The 12,411-nt window shown below is 39.2% G+C and overlaps 1 protein-coding gene across 1 annotated transcript; it reads left to right on the forward strand.

The window, feature by feature from the left end:
- The first annotated feature begins 1,044 nt into the window (after positions 1-1,044).
- LOC144706000 (pentatricopeptide repeat-containing protein At2g01510, mitochondrial-like) lies at positions 1,045-3,436 on the forward strand. Its single transcript, XM_078578884.1, has 2 exons — positions 1,045-1,183; positions 1,276-3,436. The coding sequence occupies exons 1-2, from the start codon at positions 1,181-1,183 to the stop codon at positions 3,313-3,315; spliced, it is 2,043 nt and encodes a 680-aa protein (XP_078435010.1). The 5' UTR covers positions 1,045-1,180; the 3' UTR covers positions 3,316-3,436.
- Positions 3,437-12,411: the final 8,975 nt, after the last annotated feature.

Consider the following 12,411-nt stretch of genomic DNA (forward strand, 5'->3'; position numbering starts at 1 on the left):
GTCTTGGACGATGGACGGACAAATCTGGATGCAAAACCGCCGGATTCACATCCGATGGTTGAGATGTAGCCACGTGGCCTCGCTATGATAATTTGCATCAAAGTCCCTGCATTTTTACGTGCGTGCAAACTGACGCCGCTCAGAAATAATCGTACATATATCCTTCCGCATTCTCTCTCCTCCTTATTTCCCTAAAAACTTAGAGAAATCTATATTAACATATGAAAAATGTAAAACGGGTTTTTTTCGTTTGGGACGAGGGACGGGATGGTTTTCCCTCCTGATGGGATGAAAATTCATACTGGGAGGACTGGACGGGACGGTTTTCGTATCGTCAGAGGAAAAATTCGTCCCGTCCTGTTCATCGTCCACGTCCGAATCGGTCCTCCCAAAAACCCAGACAGACCGTTTCCTTCCCAAGTTCTCTAGTAGGGTTCGCCCGTCCCGTTGCCGGTATCAGATGCCGGTATCGGGACAGATGCTGAACCAGATACCGGAAATGAATTTTCCGGTATCCTTTTTTTTCGATATCCGGATATCGGATATCGGTTGCTACAGTGTCGATATCCGATATCCGATACCGATATCCGTGTAACCCCTTCTAGACAGATATCTACTGATATCCAATATCCGACACCATCTCATCTGGCTATCGGTTGGGCGAGCCCTAATCTCCGGTGCCGACTGGGCGAGTATGAATTTTTGCGACTGTGCGCACACCAATTTTTTCCCGGGTCGCTTAGATAGATGTTAAAGAGCTTATGGGGAGGTTCAGAATCGGCCGGCTTCCTCCCTCGTCTCTTCCGCCGCCAAGCGAGAGCGGCGGAGACAGGGCCGCGCGATTCGTGGGAGTTCATCCTCGAGGCCATCAAAGATCGACCCAGTTCAAGAAAATCGATCCTAGACGCGCGCAAGATCCACGCTCAGATCATCGTCTTTGCCGGCTCGGCCTCCACATTCCTACAGAATCAAATGCTCATAACATACGCGGCCTGCGGCTCTCCCGAAGATGCCCATCGCGTCTTCCTCTCCATTCCAGTTCAAAATTCATACTCCTGGAACGCCATGATCGGCGTTCTCTCCGACCACGGACGGACCGACGAAGCCCGACGACTGTTCGCCGAAATGCCCCATCCAGACGTCTGTTCCTGGAACATTCTCATGTCGGGTTCCTTCCGCAATGGTGAGTATCACCAAAGTCTGAATCTCTTCATTTCCATGATTCGAAAATCTTATCCGCCACCCAATCGGATCACCTTCTCTTGCGCCATGAAGGCTTGCGCTGCACTCGGATCTACCCCCGAGCTTGCGCCCCAGCTTCACGGCCTCGTCTCAAAGCTCAGTTCTTCCCAAAATCCCCAAATTCAAGTTTCCATTCTCGACATGTACGTCAAATACGGGTACATCCATCAAGCCGTAATACAGCTTTACACGATGGAGAAGCCTACTCTCTTCTGCTGGAACAGCATGATCTTCGGACTCTCGAAGTCGTCGTCAACCCTGAACAACGCTCTCGAACTATTCCATATGATGCCTGAAAGAAACACGGTATCATGGAATATCATCATCTCGTCGTTGAACCAGCATGGGTTCCGGGAAGATGCCATTTCTATGTTTTCAGAGATGAACAGGCAAGGATACAAATCCGACCCAGTAACTTATGCAGCTGCTCTTGAATCTTCCGTCGCCGTCCATGCACAGATCATCAAGCTCCATTCAACGGCGGATACATCTCTTGGGCACGCGCTGTTGAACAGCTACGCCAAAACGAGGGATTTGGAAGCTGCGGGGAAGGCCTTCGATGAACTGACTCGACCCAGTATCGAATCTTGGACTGCCGTAATCTCTCTCTTTGCGCAGTCTGGATATCATGAAAAGGCCATTACTTTGTTTAATCAGATGAGGATGGTGCCCTTGGCGCCCGATAGAACGAGCTTTTCCCAGTTTCTTGGAGCTTGCTCCTCTAAAGATCACCTGGTGCTTGGAATTCAGCTACACGGGCTTGTCTCTAAGACGGGTTACGCGACTTGTACAATCGTCGCCAATGCGTTGATGGGCATGTACTCGAAAACGGGGATTTTTCACTATGTTCGCATCATCTTCCAGTCAATGACTTTGAGAAATGTGTTGTCCTGGAACGTAATCTTGGAGTCGTTCGTTAAAAATGGCCGCAGGGAGGAAGTGATGAAGATGTACGTCTGCATGCTCAGAGAAGAAGAGGCGCGGCCTGACTCCGTCACGTTCGCTATTCTCTTCTCCGTCTGCGCGGACTTGGCTGTTTTGAACCTCGGCAAGCAGCTGTTATCTCATAGTGCCAGACTCGGGCTTGACTCGGACGTCGCGGTCGCTAACTCGGCCGTCAAATTTTACGCAAAATGCGGGAAGATAGAAGAAGCGCGCAAGATCTTTGATTCTATCGGTGTGAAGGACTTAGTCTCTTGGAACACGATAATTTCTGGGTATGCGCAAAATGGGTTTGCGCGGAAAGCCCTGCAGTCCTTCGAATGCATGCTACAGACGGGGATAAACCCTGATTCCGTCACCTTTCTCGGGCTTCTCTCTGCTTGTCGGCATGCAGGGCTCGTGACAGAGGGAAAATACTACTTCTCTTGCATGGGGAGTTATCGTAATATTGAACCGGCTCAAGAGCATTTTGCATGCATGGTTGACCTCTTGGGCCGGTCCGGCCTGGTGGAAGAGGCGAAGAAGATGATAGACGAGATGGAAATCCAGCCGTCCGTTGAGATCTGGGGAGCATTGCTGAGTTCGTGTAGAACCCACTCCAGAGTTGAGCTTGCGGAGATCGCCATGGAGAATCTGTTGAAGCTTGATTCCACTCATGCAGGAGGGTTTTCCCTTCTCTCTCACGTCTACGCAGAGTCGGGCATGGTGAATGCCACAGCAGGAATGAGGAAGCTTATGAAAGAGCGGGGTATCAAGAAAAGCCCAGGTTGCAGCTGGTTGGAGTTCGACGGAAAAATCCATGTTTTTGCTGCTGATGAATCGAATCATCCGAAGATTGCGGATGTAATGGTTGCATTAAATATGATAACTATTAGTTTAAGAGCTTGGGGTTATGAGGATAAGGGGACAGCGCGCGGCCATCATAGTGAGAAGCTGGCCATTGCCTTTGGCTTGATGAACCTTCCTTCCTGGAATTCTATCCATGTCATGAAGAATCTCCGTGTCTGTGGCGACTGCCATGGATTTTGTAAAGCTGTATCACTGGTGTATGGCAGGGAGCTAGTGATAAGGGATGCAAGCCGCTTCCATCATTTCAGTGGCGGATTCTGCTCTTGCCAAGATTTCTGGTGAATTTAATCCTGTGGATAATATGATTTCCTTATGAATCGTGGGTCTAATTTTCTGTAAATCATGTAATTGTGTTGTTGCGACTCACTGGTGTCCATGAGATAAAAGAGATGAGTTTCTCAGAGAGGAGGATGAGTTTCATCCTAGTTCAGTTCCCGAACAGTTTGATTTATCAGTCGTGGGGAACAGCCTGTGTGGCCTGTTTGGGCACAACTGCCCGCCTTTCAATTTCCTTATTTTCTGATATTTTCCTTTCTATATTTTTTCCAAAAAAATGTCAAAGGAAAGGCTATAAAAATTTTGATAAGTTTCTCCCGTGACATTTTGATAAGTTTGTTCTAAGGATAAAAAGAAAGTTTTTTAGAGCTAAAAGATAATTATATATCCGATTATTCATCAGCAATATCTTAAATGAAGGGAATGTTGAGTTTTATAAGCTATATTGATGATTCTAAATGATTCACACAACAAAAAATAAAATGAATACAATTTTCTCAAAGTGAAATCACTACACTATCATATCACCTTACATGAACATCATCTACTATCACCAGGCTCCTTAGATGAATCTCTTTGTGCCGTTCATGTCCAACTATCCATCTTTACAAAGATGTATCTCCTCATCGTCCCCACAAACATAATTCGTTGAAATCCTCGAGGATTAGAGAAGAGAGGGAAGTGTTAAATATATCACATATCCCCTTTCTATTTATTTCAGAACACTTAAATATCTAACTTCCCCCGTGTTATCCATTACTCTATTCCTACTTCCACCATGTCTCGCCCCATTTTTTCTACTCTGTCTCACCTTCACATCCTCCTATATTCAATTAAACACTAAGTCAGTAAACCCTAAATTAGGTATTTCTTGTCGTGAATTCTCATCTCGTCTCACTGACACCGCTTCACATCTTCCTTCATCCCATGCTATAGTTTCCACTCTCTGGATCATGATCCATTAGTCGTACAATACTCATCCCATCTTCTTAAATTACTGCTATCTTTATCTTTGATCATTATTTTCGTCCTATCAGTATCTCTTATGCTATACATATTCCATCTCACCTTCTCAAATTCACCCTATAGAGGAAGCTATTTCCCTAATATCTTTTTTTGATGTAGATGACCATTTCTCATCACTAACTAATCAAATTTTTATGAGTAAATATTTACAACTATTATTGCTTAAACTCAAATCATATTGACGTAATTTTACCCTTTGATTGAGTTTATCACCCTCTCGCTTTATCCCACTCAGCAGTTATTTCTTTTCCCTCTCACTACCCCCCTTTTCTTATCTCTTTTTCCCTAATTCTTTTCCCCTTTCTTGTTATCTCTTTTTCTCCTCACTCTCTCTCCCTATTTAGTGATCTCTTTTTCCTGTCACCCTGTTCCCTTCTCTATCTCTATTTCTGTATCACTCTCCCTCTACTCACATCTATCTATTTGTTTTTCACTCTGTTTCCCTCCCTAACTTTTTAATTTTCCCTCTTACTCTCTTCCCCTCTCTCCCTTTATCCAACTCTCTCTTTCATTCACACACTCTCGCCCTCTCTCAATCACTCTCTTTTCCCATGGGACTCAATCCTCATCTTTATATCCATCCGTTTATCTACATCAGTATATTTCCGTTCTATACTCTCCCTCTCCCTCTCTGATTAGAACCCACATTTTTTACTCCCTTTCAGTCCATAACTATATCTTATTTTCCATCCAGCTTGAGAAACATATAACTTGAAGGGTAGATAAAGTTTAGTGTAGTCGGTCCATAGATGAATTTACGTTTCTCAAGATTGGCTTTCTACTAATTACAAAGTTTAGCGTAGAGAAAGTTGTGTAATTGATCCATATATGAATTTATTCCTCTCATGGAAAATCATGTGAAGATTTTTTTTTGATTTATTTTATTGGTTCAATGAGTGAAGTTGCACATTTATCTTTTAATATAAACATTTAGCTTTTTTTTTTTCAAAAAAATCAAATTAAATAGTCAACATGACAAGAACAAAATTAGACGTATCAATCCTTGAACAGACCAAGACTGGACCAAAATTTAGGTCTAGGTTTAGGTTTCTGCTAAAACCAGCACGAGACTGGATTGTGACCTTCCCTATTCAGGTCACTAACCATTACAAATAGGTACCGTTAGGGCATCACAAATTGTGATGCCATACTGGGCCACTCATGATATGAAATTCATTTAATTTGTTATGAGGGGGACCTGTTGGCGTATTCATAATAAACACAGTATAATGTTGGGTACCAGTCAGTACGAAAAGAGCAAAAACTGAAATTGCCATAAATATGACTCAAAGATGGGGAAAAGTGTAGACTAAAGGCAAATTTGGTTTGTAGGAGACCAAATTTATGCTATAACACACTTTTCAGATAATCTTAGGACGTGGATTGACACATGGATCATGATGATTAATTGCATAGATTTGAGCAGAATCTTTAGTGATTTTGACAATTATTCTGATTTTCTGGTGCCCTGACACATGGAGGATGAGGAGAAAGAAATACCTAACATCTTAGAATGTTTATTCTTCAAAACGTGATATATGAATATCCAATGTGAATTTCAGCTAAACATTGAGGCTAGCTTTGTCTCTCTCTCTCTCTTCTCCAATCTAGATAAAAGGTGATTTTAAGATCCATCAAGTTTTTCGTGGAGAAAATCATTGATATAATTTTGAAGAAAAAATAGAAATGGTAGGGCACCCCTCCTGCCACAAATCACCTTGATCCCAACAGAAATTAAAAATATATGGTGAGTTCCTTTCACTTCCATTGTCATATTATTCTCACCATCCATCCATCATATCCATTTATGCACATCCATACTGCAAAAGCCATCCATCATATCTTATCCATATTCCCCATCATCACTAGCATCCGTCGTTTCCATATATAATTACACATTTATATACACTAATTATTACATCTGCCTATAATTATCACCTCTCATCTCAAAATTTGATTATCTTATAGCTTATATATTTGATTACCTCAATTATCAATCACAAACTAACACCCAAACTTTAGTTCATCACAGCTAAAGGAAGACTTCAGAAGTATGTTCTTCTAATTGACCTTGAGTCATTAATCCTTTCAATATTATGGTGTTTTATGAGCAGTCCTAATTCTAAAAGCATTGAGTCCACTGATCTTGAACTAAAAGATATCATTTAAATGAAGAAAACTAATGATATTGCGTCTGAATTCTGATAACACCCTAAATTTGCTATTTAATTCAAGTAATTAGCAAAAATTTATGCATTTAAATATTTTAAAATGGGGCTGTTATCATATAATTTACATGTTAATTAATGTTTCCAAGTAACTTCTGATTTTTCCCTAATTTTCTGTTAATTTATAAATTTTATGGAATTTATTTAAGCTTGGAATAATTCTATTTAAATCAAAATAGAAGGTTTAAAAATTAATTTTAATGTTAATTAATGTGGGGATGAATTACCAAATTTTCTAGATTTTTATAGAAATTGATTGGATTTTTTAGGAATTTACTTGAGGATCAAATGAATTTTTAAATAGAAAAATATATAATTACGATAAAAATAGGAATTTAAAGTAATTTTTAAATTGTGGTTGCCAATATACCCTTAAAACAGCTCTTGGTCGCACGTTGAAGGTGTAAAAATCCAATAAAATTATTTGGAGGGTTTTATTGAACTTATCGGAATTTTTCTATGATTTTTTAATGTTTTTTTAGAAAACATGGAGGAGAGAAAAAGTGGACAGGCATATGTACAAATATGTTTGGGTGGCATCAATTTGCGCATGCAAATTTTATCAGGGACTTAAGCGCAAAACGCCAAGAGATAGATTTCGGGTAGCCACATGGCCAAATCTTGGTAGTTGGAAGAGAATCCGACGCCCTAAATGTTGTAGGCATATTGGTCTCATGGGCGGTGAGCACAACACCTGAGCTTCGCATACAAAGCGCATGCACGGGAGGTGACATGGCGGTGTGTCAATGAATTGCGCTGGTAAAACCGCACAGGTACACGCGGCGGCGGCGGACGGAGACGGGCGGCGGCGGCGTGGGCGGACGGAGACGAGTGGCGTCGGCGGCGGCCGGAGACGTGGATGCCACCGTGGAGTCCACCTGGCTGCCACGGTGGAAGCCACGTCATGAGTTGCCTGCTGTTGGGGGAAAAGAAGACGCCACTTGGCGTCTTCTTATTGGTTCTTGCTATTTTTTGGACAAGCATGAAAGTTCATGCTGCCCGGCTGACAAAAACAAAAGTTGATTCTGTTTCGTAGTATTTGCCCTTTGAAGAATTCCCAGATCTGAAATTCGAAGTTACTGTTCCTTGTTAGAAGAGATAGGTGTTTGAAGAAATTCGAGTTGTTCTTTTGTTTTCCTTCTCTTTTCCTTCTTCTATTGGGTTGGACCCACGACAGATTACGATCAAGGAGAAGGTCCTGCGATCGATGACCTTTGTTCTCGACGGGAAGGGTTTGCTTTGCCAAGAACGACGATGGAACCTCTTCAGTTCTTCCTTTTTACATTCCAAAGCTCTAGGATATCTATTGGGCGTCTATTCTTCTCCTCTCCATCAAGATTAAGCTCGTTGGTCTGTCTCGTAACGCCTTGATTTGTTATTTTGCCAACATTCGGTGGAATCACCGTTCCATGATCTGAACGATTTCGGCGGTGAACTGTTGACTTGGCATTGTGGGCGTTCTGTCTCGTCGGATTTTCCTCCGTGTAATCGCTGGGACGGTCTCCAACAACTGCCGAACAATTGCTTCTGCGCTCGCCGGTTTCTCTACGCCCAATCGGAATTTAACCCTAGTACGGTGAAGATAATATTGGCGATCAAATTCGTTACAGTTTGAGAATTTACCGTCGTCATTCAACGGGATTCTCAACTGCGGTGGATTCCCCTCATCCTTCTTCCATGATTGCTCCTTCCGATCACCTTTCCTTGTGATCTCGTCCGTTCAGCACCGAACGTGGATTAACGTGGATTAACGGGGCCGTGGAACGGTTTATTGATCTCCAGTCATCCTTTTGACTCTCTCATCGGCTATCATCGTGAGCACATCTTGTCGTCTTTAACTCCCCAAAAAAAAACGGATGCACTGTTCCTGTATTATTCATTGCCCTATTGAACATTAGACATATTTGTATTCTATATCCACATCTTTTGTATAATTATGTCATCCGGGCAACTGGCATCTTGATTGATCGAGACAACAACTGATCGAGATGCCACACTAATCTGACACCATGTGGACTGCTACTTCATTGGTTGATCCATTCACTTCGGCTGACTCCCTTCCACATCATCTTTATGGTGAGACTAACCCTAGTTTGAGAATTACTTTCGGTTGAAAGCTGAGACAGTACTCGAGTCTGTCTTGCGGATACGACCTGTCATACATATTGTCCAAAGTTGCAGGTTTGTTCGGTCCCCTATCCTTTACAGTGTTGATTATTTCTTTCAGTGCCGATGTTTCGATTGCTTCGCTGCCTCGAGTGAGTTTAAACTTGTTTGGACTAGTCATCGTTATTCGTGATAGAATCTATCCTTGTCGGTGTTGGGCTGGTATCGTTCTCGGTGACAGTGTGGACGCTCACGAACGAGACGCCCCCTACATCACGGGTCATTGGGAGCGTGATCGTGTCAAAACCCGTCACGTGTCGCCCAATTGAATTGCATCTCGTATCCTTCAATGACTGGTGTACTTCTCGTTATTATTTTCCGAAATCATATACATTATTTCATGTCATTAACATCTTCTTTACTGTCTACCCTCCGGACGTAACACGAAGTGTCAATTCTGACCGTCGTGTTACATCATGCGATCAAATTAATTCCTTCCTTTTTTCTAAATATGTGAAGGAATTTTGAAATTTTATTTGGAAATATAAAATAGTTAAAAAATTAAAATGTTTGTCATAATCTTATAAATAACATTCCTAAAAATAAAATATCTAAGAGCTCATTTCGTTATGTGCGATAGAGTTCTTATTCAATAAACTCTATCCTCTAAAGATGTTTTCTAGTTCTTATTCAATTCAGGTGTGAGTGTAAACATCAGTCCTGAATTTCGTTATGGGAATTCAAGTTTGGATATTCCACACATATTTTTTGAAATACTGCTTGCCGTTGGATCTGTTGTATAGACTTATGGGGCTTGATATGTATGAATCAAAGTTATTTGACAATTAGGTATATACCATTAAGGGATTTATAAATATCAAGTCAATAAATCTATCCCCTAAAGGGTACCCAATATCTATCCTTAATGTTTCTACACTAATGGCTATGATATCGGCATATCATCCGACGACTGAGACTACATGGTGCTATCCAATTGAGATAATTTTCATTTGAATACAATTTAGTTATTATGAAAGGCTAGTTATCTCTATATTATGATCTCATCATAATTCACTTAGTCATATCATGTATTCATGGACTTCATGATACGCATCACTAATACCATGATAAATGTGCCTATACTTCTATGGTTTTTGAATTAATTTAATCATCCAAATGTTTAATCATGGAAATATTTAACAAGATAATTTTTGTATTTCTGAATTTTAAATAAACATCACTTTATGCGTACGGTCGGTATTTTTGAATAACCTTGCTTGACTTCAATGTCAAGTATTTTCATTATTGGTGAACATTTTCAAGTCAAGTGTGTAAAAATTCACAATAATTAAATTGTGTGATGGAACTAGGGTATCTTATGTGACTTAATAGCTATTTCTACGGGCTATTATGCCAAATTAGAGAAACTCTAGATTTTGGCTTGAAGAGAAGGTGTAAGCCACATCTTGGATCCATTTCCAGTTCCCTCTAACTTCCATTTTAATTAGGACCATAAAATCAAAAATAAGGAGCTTCAGAAATTCAAAATCAAGTAATGGGAAAAGAGGAAGGGATACGAGGAAATATGAAAAAATAGAAGGTCATTTTACATCATAACCAACGTAGATTTTTCATAATAATCTATGCATAAAATTCTCTTCCTCTTTCTCTCTCTCTCCCTCATTCTTAACATACTCTATCAGGGGCTAGCTAACACGGCAAGGCTCTCTATGATTCTAGTTATTTAACCTGGTTGAAGTAAGTGTTTTCAAGTTTTCATCCTTTGGATCATGTCGACATAATAATATCCAAGTTTGAGAATAGGAACTGGGGCCTCGATACATGAGCATCAACCATCTATGAACCTTGATGTAAAGTTTCAGCATCATCCACATCTATTTTCCCTAAATTTTTTTCATTTTAAGTCACTTCATCTTTTAAGCTTCACATTGTCTATGCTTCTTCTGTATAGAATCAAAATTTTCTCTCTCTAAACCTTACAGGATATCTTAAGTCTCTACACCTAAAGGATGTAGAGAACACATCCATTTAACCTCACAATTTGTTATTCCATTTCATCTTTGTTCAACCATCTGGTTGGATCACATCCTCTTTCTTACCTATGATTTCTTCTCATTTTTGCTTTGAATTTAGTTCCGCAAAAACATAAAAATCCAAAAGTATACATATCCTTTAAAATATTAAATAAATTGTGGATTAACTATATAAAAATATTTTAAGTTATTTTCAAACCTTTATGCAGAATACAAATGTTATAAACTCCAAAACAAAACACGAAATATAAATTTTACACACTAACCTTTTTTCTTTGATTTCTAGGCTTTAAATTTCCAAAATCAAAATTTCTACCTACCTTTGGATAGACCCATTACTTTGCCTGTATTATCCATAGAGTATTAAGTGGAAAATTTGTTATCAATATTGTTGTTAAGCCTAAAATATTTATAGTAATGAATCATATGTGCATTATACAGATATATTGAATTAGTGAATATTGAAAAAAATGGAATATTTGACTGGCTTGTGGGATACATATATTTCCATTTCTTTCTCCCAATAAAAATATATAATTATAGCCTTTAGATTATTCCTTGAAATATGAATTACTAGATCCTAAGGAAAACTTCCATGTTATTTATTATTTTGATAAACTTGAATGCTGAACATGATTCAATGGTTGTTCTGGGGAAGCATAAATTATATATAATATGGAAATTTGATGACTTTAAATGAATTATCTCCGTCTATTGAAAATATATTTTTTGTTGAGCAGAATTTGAGGCCATAAGGAGAGTAAAGGGAGATTAAACTCTCACATACGACTAGTTTCAAAAGCAAAAATTCTGAGATGGTTGAATGCTGATGTGATTTATATTGTTTCAGGTAGTTCTCGAGTCAGTATTGTGCATAGGATACCCAATAAATATGGAATAATTCTGTAGAAAATTTCTGGAGAATATTATTTTGTACCCAGTTTGAACAGCTATTAACTGCCACATCTTGCATAAGGAGCACCTGCCATCTGGTGTGAGTAAACTACACAGGCCCAACAACCCCCTGTCATTCCTATGCTGACCACTACTGAGAGCCACCAAGGTAATTTCATTATTTTATTTAATAATAGTATAAACAGTTTAAAACAATACAAATCATTTTGCTTATTGACTTTCAAGGATTTCACTACTATTACTTTATCTAAAATATTATGCAATCTTAAAATACATTTCTTATTTATAAAATTTACTATGCTGTTATTAGAGCTATAAATTAATAAATTAAATTCTGACATCTTTCTAGATTGACCCCTTTATTGCCATAGACTCAGAGTGGCTATGATGAAATCTGAATTTAATAATGACTAAAATATCCCTAAATTTGGACTTATCACCAAAGTCTATGCATGTCAGCCCTTACTCTAGACCAAATTGAGTGATATTTTACAATTTTTTTTTGTATTACCTTGGATAAAATATGATAAGTTTTTAGTAGCCCAACATAGAGTTCAACAGTTAGTGAGAGTAATGTATTCCTCTTTCTCTACCACATTCAATAATTTTATGGTATTCAGTTTGCCGTCAAGTTGGTTAGAACTTTGAACAGTTGATGTTTGATAACTTATCCCGGATAGATCTCACGAATAAATAAATTGAAGGTGTATGTGATGAAATCATGATATCAGATAGATAAAGAGGTTACTTTGAGAGAGAACTTTCTCTCGTCA

Source organism: Wolffia australiana, chromosome 1 (assembly GCF_029677425.1).
Source record: "Wolffia australiana isolate 7733 chromosome 1, ASM2967742v1".
Lineage (NCBI taxonomy): Eukaryota > Viridiplantae > Streptophyta > Magnoliopsida > Alismatales > Araceae > Wolffia > Wolffia australiana.